General features: G+C 41.1%; 1 protein-coding gene across 2 annotated transcripts; it reads right to left on the bottom strand.

Moving 5' to 3' along the window:
• Positions 1-1918: 1918 nt before the first annotated feature.
• Positions 1919-19827, bottom strand: mybpha (myosin binding protein Ha). 2 transcript variants are annotated; one of them, XM_040048095.1, is made up of 14 exons: positions 19420-19827; positions 16736-16774; positions 16441-16506; positions 15926-16060; positions 15238-15405; positions 11461-11549; positions 11142-11337; positions 10687-10826; positions 9223-9382; positions 8689-8825; positions 6051-6237; positions 5831-5887; positions 3078-3111; positions 1919-2881 (listed from the first exon to the last, which is right to left on the bottom strand). In XM_040048095.1, the coding sequence occupies exons 1-12, from the start codon at positions 19703-19705 to the stop codon at positions 5853-5855; spliced, it is 1638 nt and encodes a 545-aa protein (XP_039904029.1). In that variant the 5' UTR covers positions 19706-19827; the 3' UTR covers positions 1919-2881; positions 3078-3111; positions 5831-5852. The 2 variants fall into 2 exon arrangements, with proteins under 2 accessions (XP_039904029.1, XP_039904028.1); XM_040048094.1 differs by lacking the exon at positions 16736-16774.
• Between the last annotated feature and the right edge of the window lie 115 nt (positions 19828-19942).

Below are 19942 nucleotides of genomic sequence, written 5' to 3'. Positions count from 1 at the left end.
GACGTTTTTTACTGACTTTATGTCTCTTCCACGATGTTATTTCTCTCTCCAACAGCGTAGGTTACAAATACATTAGCATGACCAATTATGCAAATTAGGCGATGACATCATTTAGCGACTTCTAGCGACTTTTAGGCCAATAGCGATTTTCCTTACTGAGGAGTTGGCAACACTGCTACTTCCAACTTCGCAAACATCGTGCAAACAGCGATGAGTAACTGGACTGTTCCTGTCATCAATGTGTAAACAGGCTAAACAAAGATGCTTCCAGATGTATGTACAGTTTCACTTGACATTTTTCCCCAACAGGACCTCAAGGGGATTCTGGCAAAGACAAAAATGGGCAGAGTCGTGGTATTTCCCTTGTTTGTCTTAAGGTCTCGCCAATCCTGGAAGCTGTGCTGTGCATCTGGACTGCATACTTCTTTTCTTTGTTACCTTCATATTCAGGTCCTGTTCAGTTAAACTGTTTCATTATTAATAAAAGATAATGTACAGTCACTCACTGTTCCTGATGAAACACCGGTGCAGTGTCAATAATATTACAAATATTAATACTAATAACACTAGTAACTGTTTGAAAACTGAATCATGAAGTGGTGCTTTTTTTCTTTCTGGGGATTTTCGAGAAAACATTTCAAACTTAAATGTTTTTTTCACAGAGGCAATGGTGGGGAACTCTTCAAAGAGTGTACAGTTGAATAAGATAGCTCGGCAGATAGTATTTCATTTCAACATCTATTGTTTTTTAGAAAACAATAGATGTTGTACAACATTAGCTTCAAAGACAATCTTGTGTTTGGTGGCAGAAGTTGAGGGGCTAACAGAGAGAAACAGACACATGTGCCTGCAGCCAACATCGAACCACCAGTTAACCTGACATATGTACAGGTAGGTCCATATATATTTGGACACTTTTTACCTGTATACTTAGACATATTCCAATTATTGCTACATAATGGACATGGACATAATATGCAGACTCAGCTTTCATTCAAGCGTATCCACATTCAAATTGGATGAAGTGTTTAGGAGTACAGGTCCTTAACATGCACCGCCCTCTTTTTAAAGGGATCAAAAGTAATTGGACAATTGATTTGAAGGCTATTTGATGGGCTCATTGTTTCATTACTAATGAAGCAGATAAAATGACTGGAGTTGATTTGAGCTGTGGTGCTCGAATTTGGAAGATATTGCTATGAACAGCATGCGGTCAAAGGAGCTCTCCATGCAGGTGAAACGAGCCTGCTTAAGCTGCAAAAACTGAAAAAAAAAAAACCTCATCTGAGACTTTGCTGCAGTGTTAGGAGTGGCAAAATCTACAGTTTGGTACATCCTGAGAAAGAAAGCATTGGTGAGGTCAGCAACGTAAAAAGATCTGGATGTCCAAGGAAGACAACAGTGGTGGAGAATCATTTCCATGGTGATGAAAAATCCTATCACATCAGCCAACCAAGTGAACAACACTCTCCAGGAGGTAGGTGTACCAGTAACCAACCATGAAAGTAAATACAGAGTTCACTGCAAGGTTCAAGCCACTCATAAGCCCCAAGAATAGAAAAGCTAGATTGGACTTTGCTAAAAAACAAACAAACAAACAAACAAAAAACAAAACATCAACAAAAGCCAGCACAGGTCTGGAAAAATATTCTTTCGAGATGAAACCAAGATCAACGTCTCTCAGAATGATGGCAAGATGGCAAAATTATGAGACAGCTCATGATCCAATGCATTCCACATCATCTGTAAAACACAGCGGTGTGATGGCTTGGCCATGCATGGCTGCCAGTGTCACTGCAGCACCAGTGTTTGTTTGTTTGTTTGTCTGTGTTCAGAGACAAATTGAGCTCAAATTGAGCTAAATGCAGTCAGAGTGATTGGGCAGCATCATAATACAGATAGACAACGACCCAAAACATGCAGCCAAAGCAACACAGTTTATTAAAGCAAAGAAGTGGAATATTCTTGAACTGCCAAATCAGTCACCTGATCGTAACAAACTGAGCTTTTAACTCGCTGAAGACTAAACTTCTCCACACAAACAGCAACTGAAAGCTGCTGCAGTAAAGGCCTGGCGGAGCATTAACAGGAGGAAACTCTTTTATGCAATCTTTTTGTTCAACCCACTGAATTAAAGCTGAAGGTCTGCACTTCAACTGCATCTGAATTGTTGCATTTAAAATTCATTGTGGTATTGTACAGAAGCAAAATTAGAAAAAAGTTGTCTGTGTCCAAATATTAATGGACATAACTGTACGTTTGGACTGTGAGAGGAAGCCTGGAAACCCACTAAGTCACAGGAACAGGAACAGAAACTTAACGAAGGCTAGAAACATCTTATTGAGAAACAACAGTACTCACCACTACGCCACCAGTAACCAGAATTTCATCAAAATGCCAGAGAACCAGTCTACAAAGGCTGTTTCATTAAATGATAACAACTTGAAATCTCATTATTGAAATCCTATGACTCTCTTAATAACTGTAGATAACTCTACACTGGGACACTGTATTGTAAGCATCTTTAAATTTATGTTTTTAAAAAGAAAATCACATATAATAAAATATAACCTTTATTTAACATCCCTACAGGCATCGCATCTCCCAGGATTTACTGTTTCATTGAGCAGTACATATACCTTATATATACTTACTATAACAAACAGAAAAAACATGGTAAATATAGCTTTACATACATGTCACCAACTGAAATAACATACAACGTTTGGCAAACGGGGATGGGCTGGATCTTCCATGCATGCTGGAGGGAGAGTCAGGGTGTCTGACTTGAAATAGATATGGAGATGTTGGTATGGTGTTCTGCCCATTTCTTCATTATGTACACACTGCCGCACAGCCAACTTGCACCTTCTCAAACACTCTGGAAGAAATAAGAGGGATTTATAAGGTTTGCGCACACGCAGTCATATTTCCACAGAGGATATAAAATTGGCATATTGTGCATTAATTTAATGAATTATTTTAACTGAATGATGTACACACACACACACACACACACACACACACACACACACACACACACACACACACACACACACACACACACAAACTCTTACCTTAAAACATAAGACCTGGACTTCTGCTGGTCCTCTAAAGCCAAAGAAAGGTGGAAAGAAAATTAAAGGAAGAAAACATTAAATGGAATCATGAGATATTGGTAATCACTTTAATCAGAAACATTCTGACAGAAAGCTTGACCGTTCGTTTAAGGTCTTGCTGTCTTGTAGGTCTGGGTGTGTCCTTATGTGTGAGATTGCTTAAGTGCGTATTTTCCATCAGGGATTATCTGCCTCAGTTTCTGCTCTCTTAGCCCATTCTCCCCTCTTCTCACAGCACTCGGCCTGTTGACTCATGGTAATGTGAAGAGTTTGGCTGTGTGTCAGATCATCTGGAGTCATTTATAGAAGCTGTCGAGTGCCGCACTGACATCACCCCTATCTCTCGCCCAATGGCCAATCCTGCCTAATCCTTCTTTCTCCCCATGCGGGGCCATCCCATGTAAGGCTGAGCTGTATGGGATCACATACTGACACCTTGTAGAGACTTATAAGCAGGATCACGTCATTTATAGGGTACAGTTTACACTTGGCCTGAAAACGCTTTTTCAGTAATCTGATCACAAGAGGACAGCTGTACATAAATACAGGTGTGAACCCATCCAAACACACTGGAGTTGCATTTGGAGTAGAAAGGTATGTGACCCCATTTACATAACAGCATGATGTGAAGACACTTGTGTCCCTGACCACACTCAAGGTCAAGTTTGAAGTGTGTATGTATCATGGCAACTATTTTATTCCCTCAAGTCAAACAACTAAGAAGGACACTGAAACTTTACTCCTCTAACTGTTCAAAGTGCAAAAATAATGCACAATGGTTTTTCTCCTATATTGCATATTACAAAATGTAATTGGAGCTGAACAGCAACATTCAATCACAAGTGGTTATTTTTAAATATAATCAGTTAGAGTTGCGTCAGGATCCCTACACTCTGAGAGGATTTTGTTTGCTGTGACTGCTTTCTGGAACCTCTCCATGGAAAGCACATAGCAGAAAGAGCAACACCATCACAGCAGGTATCAAGAGATTTGACACTGATTAAGTCAGATACAGCATAAAAAGGAAGTGGGTTGCAAAGCTGCTTGCAGGTGAGCATGAAACTTTAGGCAGGCTAAAGCAACATAAATAGAGCGTTCTGTTTGAAATTTAACAACAGGCTGTGTACAAAAATAACAGCAGAGTGAGCCATCAACTGATGTGAATCTGCTGATGTGTCAGATCTTAATAGTTAAAAGGAAATTTTGAGCACTCCCTGTGAAATTCTACACCACTGGAGTAATTAAAACACCAAAACACAAATGTGGCAGTCTAAGAGTGAGGATATAAATAGCATAATAAAAGCAGTGAAAACATCAGATTTGGTATTTCTATTTAGCCATCATTAATCCTCGCCACATTACCACATCTAAAAGCAGGGCTTGCAATGTACAAAATGCACAGAGGATAAAGGCTGAGAGGAGACATGAGGAGGGAAGAGGAGAGCAAGAGCGGCGTTGCTTTTAAACTGATGAGTTTGTCACTGCAGCTCATGGCTGGTCAGTGGCTCTGCAGGTTTTATCAGTCTGTCCCATTTCATCTCCAATGACAACTGAGCCAGTAAACTGGGTTTGCCAGTGAAAGCTTTAATAACAAATACTTTGTCATAGTGATGTTGCATAGCATACAGGAAGAGGCCATCATCATCATCATCGTTTATTTATATAGCACTTTAAAAACACACCTGGTAGACCTGCTATATAATACAAATATAAATATAGGAATAAAATAGCAAAAACCAGACATAGCAATAAAATGAATAAAAATGCCAGTTACCCACAGAGTTAAAAGCCAGGGAATAAAAATAGGTTTTTAATCTGGACTTAAAAACTGGCACTGATGTAGTCTGTCTAATAAGGAGAGGAAGGCTTTTCCAAAGCATCGGAGCTGCAACAGAGAACGCTCGGTCTCCTCTAAGTTTCAGCCGTGACTTTGGGACAGAAAGCAACAGTTGCTGACCGAAGCGCAGGAATGGGGACATGTGGCTTCAACAAGTCAGACAAATAAACAGGTGCCAGACCATTTAGAGATTTAAAAACCAATAAAAGAACTTTAAAATGGATCCTAAATTCAATTGGAAGCCAATGTAGAGACCAAGACCGGAGTGATGTGGTCGAATTTCCTTCTGCCAGTTAAAAATCGTGCCGCGGCATTTTGCACTAGTTGCAAGCGTGAGTGGGATGTGTCTAAGTAGCATGACTGCCAGGAAGCAGAATATTGGATTGGAACATGATGAGCTAAAATGATGATCCATATCAAAATCATCCATTTTATCTGTCAGTGGTTTTATTTTTATGGCCAAATGGTACCACAAGAACTTACAGTACAGGCCACCTACAGAGAAATAGGGAGACACCTCGAAGAGTAAACAAAGCAATAAATACAAACTGAAACAAAACAGTACAGGTAGATGCAGAGCACAGGGCAAAGCTGTCTGCTTGTTTACAGATGGATGTTCACAGTGTCCTATGTTACTAAGGTATTTACAGTGAGGGTTTAGGCAAAGTCTATTTTGATCTCTTGAGAATCTATAGTCAGAAAGACAAGACTAGTTGGAAAATTATTTAATAAATATGTTGGGGGATGATATAGCTGGTGAATTGTGTTTAGCTGGATTATAAATATATATTTGCTCAATTTTTGTGCGTTATGTGTATATTTACTGGAACAACCCAGTCCCTTAATACATTGCTTACCTTGCTAATGAACTTACCTCTAGAAGTTTAGATAATAGTTTATTTCCCCTTCTCAGCATCTGGAAGAATGACCTCTGTTTAGGAAACAAAAGTGTAGCTGTGGTTAAAAAAACTTCTGCTTTTCAAATTGATGTAAATGTCTTTTTATAGTTACAATAATTCACAACAGCTTAGGGAGAAAATATTGAAGAGTAAATGTAGAAATATTTCCCCATTTGATCAACAGTAGATACATACGTTTGACCTCGAGCTTGCAGGAGACGGTGGCCTCTCCCTGGGCATTTTTAGCTCTGCAGGTGTACACACCACCATCAAAGCTGCAGGGCTTTCGGATCTCGAGGGAGCAAATGCCCTGGTTGGAGATCTGACGATACTTGGGGTCGTCACCAATGACCATTTGATTCTTCAACCACTCGATCTTAGGCTGAGATGAAAGAAAAATTAACAAAATAAATTAACTTTACCACAAAATTACCAAGACTGATGTTAATGAAAATCAACATCTTGCATGAATTATCATGATAACAGCAGCTGGGATCTACAAGGTTGATCTCTTCTGCAACATGAGAATATTCATCGGACACATTCAGGAACCAATCTGCAAAGACACGACTAATAGAGACACGTGAAAACGTGTGTGACAGTTTTGGCCATGAAGCATGGTTAAGGTAGTCAGTTGGTCTACCACTTCCAAGCTGAATACTCAACAACTATTCGAAAGATTGCCACGAAATATCAAGATCAGGTTATGTTTGTAAGTTAATTAAATCAGTTAATTAAAGACATCCAGGTTCTGTGCACCTCGGTTTATTTCAGATTTCCCCAAGACTAAACTAACCTCCCAAATATACACATTGGTCACACTGTCATAGTGTATATTTGAACATGCTGATTTCGATGTTAGCTCTTTAACCTATGTAAAGCCTTAGAGAACTGTTGGCGTGGCAACGGACTTGGTCACCAGAGAAATGGTTAAATGGCGAAACAGGGAAAATGCAAAGAAATCCAGTAATTTCTACAGGTTAAAGGTTGATTTTCAGACCAATTCTGTTTTGACTGAATGTGTCCTGTGTGACAAAACACAACTGGCGTCTCAGTAAAGCCTAATAAACCCCTGCCAATAGTCAGTGAATGTTACCGTTTCAAACTGGTCTTTAAATCTCTTAATCCTGGCAAAACTGACATCTGTGGTCCGTCTCTGCAGCTTCACCGATGTGTTTTTTTCCACTTCAGTTTTACATTTCTTACTTTAAACTGTCGTGGCTTTTCTTTCCTGTCTGCTTGGTACAGAGTGAGCTATTTAAACTTGTTCTGCAGCTGTGGTCTGTTTGGGCGGCAAAAATAGTGCTTTCTGTGTTACAAACACATCTTCAATCAGCCATGAAAGGAGAACAATCTATACTTCTTATCACTGTCTCTTTTTCTGTCCGCCCTTCTTATCACGCATCTCTCACCCCCTTAATGCAGTCCCCTACTCTATGTGACAGCTCTTTATCAGAGACAACAGCACAAGCTATCACACTACTGAGCATGCCTTTGTACTGGACCTCTCCACACTGAACTCCATGCCAGGGAAGAGGAGGTGGCTCGATAAACACATGCTATAAAACACTTCAAGCCCACTTACAGGAGTATGAGAGATTTCAATTTACAGTGATTATGTAAAGACGTGAAGCTAAAGTATCGGTCATACAGCGGTTAAGTAGATGACCAGGTGTACCCTGCCCCCGCCCTATGCCCAGTGGGATAGGCTGGATAAGCAGAGGACGACAGATTGTTGGATGCATGGTTAAGCAGACATACAGATGATACAACTACTTGGAGAAATCTTTTTACACCACAGGGAAAGGCAAGAAAGACCTATTTGGCAAGCACAGCTCTCAGTCTATAGATACTAACATGAAGGAAAATTGCTTTCTCATTATTCTCAGCTACAGACTTTGTCTGTGATAAGTTTCACTGTCCCAAACTGTGGCATACTGTCATAAAATGACTAATAAATACTAAACGCTGCAAAAAAGAACAAACATAAAGCTACAAACAAATTACCCATCAGTCCCTGTTTTCTTCATTGTCTAACGTCAGCTTTTGTGCCGTGCTGTACCAAATTTGTTAGCTCTGTCTCATCTACGCCGGCACGCACAGGGCGACTAACTGCTGCTGTCCTGGGGAAAAGCCAAGGACGGCTAGGACGAATAATCAACTGCATTTCCATTCTGAACTGCCACTTAATCTGCCTGCATCTGTCAGACAACTGTAAAGATAAGTTTAACCCAAGCAGTTGCTGCCAAACAGTGAGATACATTCTGAAAATCCCCATCAACATACCAGTGGAAGCCCTCCCCGAACTCCAGAGTGCATCCTTTTTTAACTGTGGCACTAATATCATATTTAAAGTGCATTTGTGAGGTTTTCTGGTGAGAATAAGACCGTTTCAGTTCAAAAAGGAACATTTGCTATGTTTGTGTAACATGGAAAGTCCCCCAAATCTCAATAGGCCAGTTCTATTTATAACCAGCAGATGCTTCCATGTGTCCTCCTAGCTTTGTACCTTTAGTGTGAGCATGAGCTCTAAATGTCCAGTCAACTGTTAGGATGCCACCACGATACCAACTGATAAGATCTAGTATCAATAAATTGTTGTATAGACACTGCTGTTTATATAAGATGTTGGTGTTTTGGATGTTTTTGTTGTTAAAAATGTGAGCTCTAATATTAAACCACTGTCATAATAGTTCCCTAAAATCTAAGGCGTCTAATTACAAATGTTTTAATAAGACAAACTATCACAAAATACTAAGCAAATATTCAGACAAGAAAAAAATATGAATGAAACCTTTTTGACATCTGTAAATGAGAGTAACGCACGTCTAACCTTAGGACTCCCACGAACAGAGCACAGCAGCTTGGTGGTGTATCCCACGGTGGCGGCTCTGTCGTTGAGGGCCGTGGTGAACTTTGGAGCCTCGTTGAAGTCATGCTCCGGGTACTCAGGAGGTTTGTAGACAATACCTGTAAAGGAAGCAGCGTTAAGCTTTCATGAGCCAGATATAGTGCAGATCCTCTTTTTTACTGCATTATGTTTAAAAGTGGAACTACTACACACATTTGCTTAAAGAATAAAACACACTGTAACACAACTATGGTAATCATCTTAATGATTTCACAGCCTATTTAAATTTATTTCAGTAATAGCAGAGCACTTGCCAAGAGAGCTATCCACTTATGTTTAAAGCAGTGCCAAGGCCATTCCCACTCCTCAAGTCTCCACTTCAGATTCTTGCAACTAACCACAGCTCAATAAAATCTAAGTATCCATTCGTACTGCAGCTGTGCCACTAAAACTTTATGCAACAGAAACAAACTGATGTGAGACAAATGAAAGTACTGTGTGCATTCAGGGGGTCACCTGTCTTCTGGATGGTGGCCACTTCCTTTGTGACAGTGCTCTTCTCGCTCATGCCCACTTTGTTTTCAGCAAACACTCTAAAGGAATACGAGTTGCCCATGACAAGGTCTGAGATGGTGGCACTTAACCTGTGATAGTGCTCCAGCACCGTGAACCATTCCTGCGTGAGACAGCAGACAGTCGGATCAGACGTGTGAAATGATAGCATGACTGTGTCCTTACTGGACTGAATTCAGAAAAGTTCAAGTATACTCAGTATATTTACACATGTAATATGTGAAGTCCCTTCAAGGCCCTGCCTACACTCACACACAATTTAAACATTTATTTAATCATAAATGGCGATCGTGGCTCAAGAGTCGGGCGTTTGTCTTGTAATCGGAAGGTTGCCGGTTCGAGCCCCGGCTCCGACAGTCTCGGTCGTTGTGTCCTTGGGCAAGACACTTCCCCCGTTGCCTACTGGTGGTGGTCAGAGGGGCCTGGTGGCGCCAGTGTCCGGCAGCCTCGCCTCTGTCAGTGCCCCAGGGCGGCTGTGGCTACAACGTAGCTGCCATCACCAGTGTGTGAATGGGTGGATGACTGGATGTGTAACGCGCTTTGGGGTCCTTAGGGACGAGTAAAGCGCTGTATAAATACAGGCCATTTACCATTTACCATACCAGGTCACAGTGGCTGCTTTGTTCTGTAAGTTCTAATCCTGCTCGTTGTAAAATAAATACGACTCCAGCTGAAAAATGTCTTTGTTTCACTAACACACGTCAACAAAGACCATTTTCACAAACACTCTGGTTAGTGCATTTCTGTAAAAAGGACATTTACGCCTCGTTCCAGCTGCCTGGATGTCAGAAACTGAAAAAGCATTTGTTTTGGTTTTAGCAAGGTTGAGTCTTTCATGCATCACTACCAATACAGCACAATACCTGTGCTTTTGCTCTGAAAAGCACCGCTGCAGCACATCCCCGAATAGTGGCTGCTCTGCAAATGTCTTATTAGCAAATCACAAATACACAACAGGGGCTGTACAAATGAAAAGATTTAGATATCCACTACTGGTTACATTCACTGCCGCCATCTTTGATTGTTAACTCCTGCTCTGAATTTCCGAGTTGGAAATCCCAGTTGAGGAGACAACCCAGATGAAACTGTTATTGGGAACTTGTTAATTCCGACTTCAGAGTTAATCTGAAATTCACCAATAATACAGAACCTTTATAAAACAGACCAATATGCTGCAGTAAGGCTTCACTCTGACTGCATCATATTGAATGAAACACTGAAAACCGAGTTAAATGCACATAAATGTGCATCTTTCTGTGTCGTGTTAAAGATGCCAACACCTGTGGGGCAACTCGACCTCAAACTATGAATAGAAAGTGATGCTCTGGGTTTGTGAGATTCATGTCAACATTACTGATCTGGTGTAACAGATGGGTTTTGTGCAGTTTGAGTAAATCTCTACTATACCCCAGTCTTCTTGTCAGCTTTCTGGACAGTGTATCCAGTGATGTCTGTGTTGCCATTATCCTTGGGTGGAGTCCACTCCAGAGCAGCATTGAAGCCCCAGGCATCCACCAGCTTTATACTAACAGGAGGACCAGGGCGCTCTGATGAAACACATTACTGTAAGTATCACGGTATTACAATCATAATGAGAAATCCATCTATTTAAACTGTATGTATTTTAAGCTCAACAGTAGCTGGCACAAGGCTCAAGCACTCTGGCATCTTTGTCAGAGATGTCATTTATGTTGGCTAATACCCAGAGAAAGTCACAAGTCTAGAAACAAGGAAGTCAACACGTCAGCTGCAAAGCCAGCTGAGCACATTTAACAGGAAGGCCTCGCGTGAATCAACAGTTTGACACGCTCACATATTCCTTTGTGTAAATGAGATTGTTTTATGTCTCATGTGTCACTCACCCACAATCTGAAGGGTAATTGTGCCTTTATCTTCAAAGCTATCCACTTTTAGGGTCATCTCATAAACACCAGAGTCCTCCCTCTGAGCGCCGCGGATGAACAGGATGCTGTCCTTGTCACTGTTCCTGATATTGACCTTCTTGGTATCCACAGGCTGACCATCTTTAAGCCAGGACACTGCAGGTTTAGGCTTTCCCTAAGGAGTTGAAAACGAGAACGGTTAAAAGCAAAATAAACCGAAGTGTTCAAAAATGCATCTGTCAGCCTTTTATGTTTCCTCACTGACTAATGCAGTGAATGTGCACACAAGCCAGCTTACAAGAAACGGGATGACGAGGTTGATCTGCTCTCCGACTTTCTTGACATAGCGGGACCTGAGAGCCCGAGGCAAGCGGATCTTGGGACGGTCTGCAAAGTCAAATCAAGCATGTTTATTTTTCACCTCGTCCGTCTTCTACAGTCTGACTGAGCAGATTTGCTGCTGATTTACTGAACAGTTAACATTACATGCTAACAGCATAAAGCACGGTGTATACACATCCTGTCAGACTCTTTAAAGTGTGCTCACACATGCATATAATGGCAGGTCAACAAGATCTAAATAGAGCAGCTACTGCTGCTGCAAAGTCTACAAGAACCTGATTGAACAGGATAAAATTAACCCACAACAGTTTTAACTATGCAAATTCATGACAGAAAAATAGTCATAGCAGCCGAGAAGCTGACAGTCTGAATATGTATTTAACTTTAGAAAGAGCAATGACTATAAAGTGGAAAATGCACTGTTAGCAGGACAAAACAAACTCATTTGAAACAGCGATGTGTGCGAAACGCATACAATTAAAAACTAACTTGATCATCAAAGATTTTTTTAAAAAGTCAGCTCGTCGCACTTTCACTTCAGTTTTTCAATGTAAAACATTTCCTTAAAAACATAAAAAACAAGCTAACATGAAATCTTTTCCATACTGATGCAAGTAGACCTGATACATCATCACACTCAAGCCACCGTTTAAGTGCTTATGCCTCATGACCCAGTTTTTGCAGGACCAAACAAAACAAAACACAAAATGAGGTGAAATCTAAACAAAGGTTCTGTGTGCTTAAAGAAAAGTGCAGTATCTAGGCAGGAAGAGCCGAACAAGTAAGAGCCTCAAACCAGCAGCTCCTAAAATAGCTTTAGTGACAAGAAAGACTGAACCCTGAAAGCACAGCCCTCACGTCGTGCCCAAAGAAACCACAAATACATGTCAACGCTTTCAGCTGAGCAGTGGTTGCGATATCACGTCTGCAGACGACTGCAGCAACTCCTGATGTGAATTAAAATCAAACAGGTGAAGTTGCATCGCAGACATCTAGCTGGGCTCTGTTGGATGGTTTCCTTCACGCCAAGTGCTAAGTATCAGGAACAGCATCTCTCACATGTTTCTGCATAAGCAGCAAATGTCTGAAAAGCTCTCTGGGCTTAGAGGATAAATAAAACCACCAGGCTCCTGCCCTCCCTCACCTCATTCACCCCCCTACAGCCTGCTTCTCCTAATCCACTCAAACTACCCTCCCATTGGGCACCACATCCACTTCCATCTTCTTCTAGCTATAAGAGTGTTTACATCTTCTCCTTCTGATGCACTAAATCTAACCTGATATCTTGCCTTCCTGTTCTTACATTTGTCACCGTATCATTGCTTCTCAGGATGGGATCTTGCTTCTGGAACAACCATTTCCCAAGTAGATCAGGGCTGCCTCCAGATTTGGCTCAAACACTAATCCTTGCTAATCAGCACACTTCCCAGCAATGCCCCGAAGTGTTGCAGGCATTGTGGCATCCAGCAGCCTGTAAGTCCCCCCTGCAAGGAATCTATAATCTGCCATTGTCTCCGGATAAAATGTCTTTGTAGGGGGCTTTCAGCATATGTAGGACAGCATGTCTTCCTCTAAAGCTTAAACCTGTGGATGGGTGTCTGGTCCGGACAGCTTGTGACTGACACACAGCTGAATTTAACCTCAACAAGCCATACAGAATCCAACAATTAGGCTCATGTTTCACCAACCAGGAAATACGCCTAGAGACAGTAAGCTGTGGGTAACTGGGGCATGTCAACTCAGGTCGGCACTACGTCAGTGTGTGGGTTCAGAATCAGAACTACGGAAAATAAACCAACTGTGGTTTAAACCACAGAAAAAGTACTGTGAGCGAAGTGTGGTGAAAAGAGAGTCTCTGTGTATTCTGGAGCTGTACTTCTCAGTACACAGCACACCACAATAGTGAAGCAACAGTTAAAGTGAGGAATTTTACAAAGGTCATAATAACCATCAGCCAGATTTTTGCATTTTTAACAAGAACGCATTGGTCAAAGGGGAAAGAATAGTCGTTGATGCAATCGTAAGCAAAAAGGCTGCATCCATTATTAGTTATATAGTACTAGGCAGTCTCTTTTTGTGCTTGGAGTCAAATGCTTAAACATGTTTCCCATGGTAGTCATGCTAATATAACAATCTTAGGGCAAGCATGTTAATATTTGCTAATGAGCCTATTTGGGCGTGGTGCAAACGCCTACTTACTTCTAGCTATAACCGTGTTTGGCCTTTTTTTGAGTAAACTGTGGCCCAGTGATAAGTAAACGAAAGACTGTTTCACACACACAGTTCATGAATGAATGTACCAAACTGTATCGGCAATACAGTACTGTGCAAAAATCTCGAGTCAGCCTTCAGTTTGCTTTCTTGAGCAATAATTATCCAGGCTTTCAAAGATTTAGAAAGACACAAAAGTAACACAAAGGTCAAAGATAACACAGTTTGATCGACATAAAATTGTATTTTTGCACCAACAAGGTGATTTATGGAGAGCAACCTCTCACGATACCTTAGTAAGATTTTGATCCATCACACATTAGTATCTGTAAAACATCTCTGGCAGCACTGCCAGTAATGTAAAAGCATTCCTGGATAGAAAAACAGACAGTGGAACACTTTCAGTCATGGACTCAACCTCAACATGACTGAAGCAGTGTGTGATCAACTTGACTGAGAACAGAACAAAAGGCAGCCAACGTCCAAAGAACAGCTGGATGTCCTTCAAGAAGCCTGGATTCCTGAATAGTACTCACAGAAATTACACGAACGTTCGCCTAACAGAGTTCAGGCTGCGTTGAAGAATAAAGGTGCTGATAGCAAATACTGACTTTTAACCTTGTTAGAATTGTGCAAACTCTGTTTTTGCTTTATATGCAGTGTTTACATGTATGTGTGGATATTTCAATAAAATGCTGCAGCTATTTCCCATTTTCCTAGCAAATTGCAAAGAAACAAGGGGCGGCTTTTGTACATTACTGTATATTAAGTGATATTATAGTCTGGACCAAAGCTGCAAACTGATTCAAAGTGATTTAGTGCGATTTAGTTTTATATTTATTCAGTTATATTTAGTTTAGTTATATATTTTCATGGATGTATAAAATGACAGGAACATTCTGTAAATTGAAAGTGTACCAACCAGCAGTCTTGACTGAAGATGTGCGTACATGCAAATGAAAGCATGACTTACAGCTAATGAAAGCTCTTGTCAGCACCTTTGCGATTTATGTGCTTGCATCTGTGCAATCCATCTGAGGCACCAGCAGTTAATACCACCTCTACCTCACTGGTTGTAACATGAGTATTTTAAGGATAGGTCATAAGTTACAACTATGTTAGAGCTCCTGATAAAGAGTTGGAGACAGTCATTTTACCAGGTGGCTGCACAGCAACGGAGAGCTTCGTTGTAAGGTTCTGGTGCGGGACGTCTTGTGCAGAGATGAACAGCATATTCTCTGTGTTAATTCTCACTATGAAATAGAAATTCTCATTGTACTGTGCAAGCAAGCTTTGCGTGGTTCCTTCTCCAAACAGAATAATGTCACGGGAGCTTAGCAACAAAGGTTTGAAGAAACGTTTTAGGAATTATGGGACGTTTTTAGAGTTGGTTTGACACTTTCTATGAAGACTAACTTGTAAGTGTGTTATGTGATTTTAGACTGTTTTTAAAAAAACAGCTGTCCAATAAAAGACAACTTTGCTGGAAGCTGCCTGATAGTGAGGTGCACTAATGACTCACCAACAACCTCGCGGATTGGCACAGGGTCAGCGAGTGTTCCAGGTTCGCTGCGGCCACCGGGGTTTACAGCCACCACGCGCACACGCAGCAAATCACCTGCTTTCAGATTTTTGATGCAGTATCGGTTAGCTGCAGTCAGCTCCTCGTTAGCTACAACCCAGTCTGCTGCTGTTGGGAAACCAAGGATCTGTGTTAGTGAGAGGCTTTCAGGGTCATTATTCCATATTATGAAAAGAATGCAAACTATCCGCTTTTTCTCCTGATGGTTTTTTATTTATTGCAATTTTCCTGAATGTTAAAAACCCCTCAATTAAACTTAACTCATTCACTGCCAGCCATTGGCAGTGAATGAGTTAAACCCATTGACTCATTCACTGCAATTGACGGCTATAGACGTCAATGGCAGTGAATGAGTTAAGTGGTTTATCACCTGTTGACACCAGTTTACAAACAACCTGCCCATAAGAAGTATACTTTGGCTACCGTGACGAAATCTCAGAAGGCATGCCGTCATCTGAGCAAATGAGTGCTTCTAAAAGTGGTGTCGGGAGATACAGCGACAGCCGGTAAACTGATGCCTGCCGTATACGGCCCGGACCCAGCAATGAGTATATTTGCCCTCTGACACGCTGGGGACAGGTGCAAGCAAACACTCTCACATACATGTGACACACATATGCAGACTTACTTCCATCCTTGCAGTACTCGATGGCGTATCCATCCAGGCCCGAGTCTCCGATGGTCTCTGGTGTCTTCCACTTAATGGTGAGACTGGAGTCGTTAACATCATCCACAGACACGTCCAAAGGAGCACTGGTGGGGACTGTGAGAGGTTTAGTGCAGTGAAGCTTGATAAAGCATTCTTAATATAGAAAAAACAGTTAAAAATACACACATAATGGGATAATTAGCAAGATGCTTTACATTCTAATGCATAAATGTGTGGAGCTGCAACTCAGTTATTTTTATTGATAATTATTATGGAAGATTTTTCTCATTTTCACAATGAATCATTAGAAAAACAGTCAAACTATATGTTGATACAAGATCTGATTTAAAGCCAAATTCATTTATCATTTCCAGCTTTTTAAATAAGAGGATCTCTTTCTTTAATTTCTTTACATACAAGATAAAAGTGAATATAATTGTTTTAGGAGATTAATGCTACATCTGACACACAGCAGGATCAGATGTTAGTGTTACCTGCAGGAGGTGGTGGTGTGGGGGCCTTAGGTGGCTCCTCGACTACAGCAGGTTCCACTGGAGCAGCTAGCAAGAAAAAGGAGAATATTTACATTTTTATAAGCAAATACAAGAAAAAAAACCCTGGTACTTATCCACAGTATTTTTTCTATACAGCAGCATTCAACGATGCAAATGTCCAAACCTTTGAACAAAACTATTTTACTGCAGAGAAAAAGGCATCAGGAAGTTACCTTCTCACAGATTGGGAAAGTCATGATGGGAAGTACTTATTTGTAATAACGATAATGTTTACCGTCTGCCGGAGCATCTGCAGCAGGAGCAGCAGCAGCATCTTCAGCGGCAGGAGCTGTAGCTAGCATTAAAACGCCGTTAGGGAAGCCAGTTAGATACGAACAATTTGACATTATTAATGCAGGTAATCGAACGTTTTTAGGCATTTTGATAAACTTAGTGATGTGAAAAAGAAAGTTTTCACAGAACCTTTTGTGAAAACTAAATGCGTGTCATATTACAGGACCACCTTTAGAAGTGATAACTTGAAGGAATCCTTGACTATCAGTGTCTTGCGGAGGACTTTTTGCCCACTCTTCTTTATGCTGCTTCAGTTCGTTGAGACTTGCACTTGAATTTCCCAGAGGAACCCACCCGAGGGATTAATAAAGTTTTATCTTATCTTATCTCTGGTTTTGTTTATGCACAGCTCTCTTAAGCTCTTGTCCAGCATTTCATTCGTGCGAAGGTCAGGACTTTGAGTGGACCATTGCAACATCTCGATTCTTTTGCATGCTGTGTTTGTCATAACCACAGCACCACATTTGGGAAAAGCCAAAGCATCTCTACTCTGGAACAAATACATTGTTCCAGAAGTCTTGTGGTTTTTTTTAGATGCTACTTAGCAAACCTAAGATGAGCTGCCAAGTTCTTCTAAGAGAGAAGAGGCTTTCTTTTGGCAACCTTTCCAAACAAGCCTAATTGTACTGTCATGAACTTTAACATTTGATATGTTAATGTGTTGTTTGGAATTTATCTAAGAATTGCACAGTCTGACCTTGGGGTGAATTTGGCATCCACTCGTGAGACGATTCTCGCATTGTGTCAACACAAGCATCTGAATGCTCCACACCAGTCAGCTGCCAAAACTGCTGCTTTTATAGCGGTGATCAGACTTGCGAATGATCAGTTAACCAGCATTTGATTACCAGAAACCTGCTGCTCTTTACCCTCTTCATTCCTTTGGAAACTGTTCTTTCCAAACAAGTGCACAGAGCCCCACAAAAGCTTTTTTTCACATCACTGTATACTCTACTGAGCAAGCAGCAGGAAAGAGCAGTGTGGGTACAGCTGTGTTAGAACAAACAGGTGACCAAATGTCCACAAACAAAAACCTCAGCAGTTAAGAAAGGCAGAAGATGAACACACGAACACATTTACAGACAGAAACACAAGAAGTGCACAGTGGAACACAAACACATGTTGCATATCAGCTTGCATATGTGTGCGGACAGCCTGTGGTGTAAGTTTACTCTTAGTAGCTGTTGAATCTCCTCTGTCTTCTGTCATATTGCCATCAGTTAAGGTTAAGGGTCATGTGTCGAGGTTTAAAGCCAAAAACACATTAATAAAATGAAGAATTGCTTCAGAGTATTGATACAAGAGGGTAACTTGAGATCCAGCTTTCGTTTCAGTCTGCAAAAAGGCTTCAAGCGCTGGTGTTTACAGTTAATGTGTGGTCAACTTGGGGTAAATTACTGAACAGGAGTAGAAGCATGAGAGACTTGTTTTTAAAGAAATGTGTTGTACTTTGCTTATGTAGCACACACTGTAGTTTACAGTGTTCAAGTTTCAGATTGTAAAGTAAAATTTAAAACACTACACAATGTTTTGCAAATCCTTTCAACACTAAATTATATTTAAAATAGTACAAAGACAACATATTAAATGTAAAAAAATAAGAAATCCCTTTGCTTTTTGAAAAAACAGTTTGTGTAACTTGTTGGAGGGACATCTCCCAACTAATAAGGCTCTCCACAAAAATGTCACCATGCCAACAAATTCAAGTCGCATGCAAAACAAAATGCAAGATCTAGAAATTCAGCTGCGTTTTCTTAGCTCAGACACATTTAGGTCTTTTATCTGTGACCTGACAAACTGAGATTAGAGGGTTTTGTTTTTAAAATTATGAGTATTTTTAAAATTTACTCAGATTTGGAGCAACAAATGTTGCCATTCAGATGACATCATTTTCAGGGAAAGCCTTGCTTATGTCGGCAACACATTCCCCACATATTACAGCAGCATAGCTCCGTATTAAAGGGTCCCAAATGGCCATGCCAGCAGTCCACACCTGTCACCTACTTAAAACATATGAAAGAAAAAATATGACAAAGGCATGCTGAACTGTGGAACAGCTGAAATCCTACAGCAAGTAAGAATGGAAACCATATGGCTTGTAAAACCATTAAAACTAGAGCAACTGGTCTTCTCAGTTCCCTGTCACTTATAGAGAGAGCTGCTTAAAAGGGAAGGTTTCTGCTCTAAATCGGTATGCTTGGTCTCGTTCAGGTTTTTCTTTTAAGTTTTCCTGGAATTCACATCCCAACTTTGTGGAAAGGGGAGAGTGGGGGTGTTGCACGTGTATTCGGATCCACTGCTAGTACAGGCTGTAAATTATGGCAGCCTTGCTCAAAGTAAGTACTTGTAAAAAATAATGACAATTGTACTGTTACTACTCACTTGACACAGTTAGGAAGCACTTTGTTGCACTGCATTCACTTTAGTTTTGATCACTGGCTTTAGGATGCTTGAAAGCTGTTTGATGCAACAAAAGCGTAGAACTTCCTAACTTGGGGGAGAAAATGTCTGCTTATATTCTTAATTAAATCAAACACTGTTAAACACGAGAGCTACCCACGCATAGTCACGGTTAGTAATATTAGCTTGCAACTCTACTCCGTTCCCAAGAGTCTATCGAGATACCGGGAGCGCTTCCTTCAGCAGCGGGGGTGTCTTCTGCTGGAGGGGCGGCAGCTGCTTCTGCCTCGGCTGGAGGAGCTTCAGCAGGTGCGGCCTCGGCAGGTGGAGCCTCCACGGGTGGAACGGGCTCAGGTGCCTTCTCCGCAGCCTTCTTGACTGGTGACTTCTTGATAGGTGCAGGTTTGGCCGGCATCTTGCAGGCGGACGCGAACTCCTCGGGATGAGGCGGTGGAAGAGTCTTAGGTAACATATATACTGAGGGCTGGTGGGCTGCTCCACCCATTCCCATGACTTCTACACCCGCCTACCCACTTAAGCCACATCTTCTTCTATGGGAAGACTGAAGGTAAAGAAATATAAGGAGAAAAAAAACGTTGTGTACCTTTAACTCAGGTAACACACCTGTCGATAATTAAACTGATAATTAAGAAACCATCAAATACATCAGAGAGCGGTCGTTCAACTTAATTGAGTAGTGGCCCATTAGCACCCCCTAGTGGATTATAAAGAAACAACACGTAGAAAA

Source organism: Simochromis diagramma, unplaced genomic scaffold, assembly GCF_900408965.1.
Source record: "Simochromis diagramma unplaced genomic scaffold, fSimDia1.1 OVJJ01000387.1, whole genome shotgun sequence".
Classification (NCBI taxonomy): Eukaryota; Metazoa; Chordata; class Actinopteri; order Cichliformes; family Cichlidae; genus Simochromis; species Simochromis diagramma.
The sequence above is the reverse complement of the archived record's forward strand: the minus strand, read 5'-3'. Positions and strand labels throughout refer to the sequence as shown.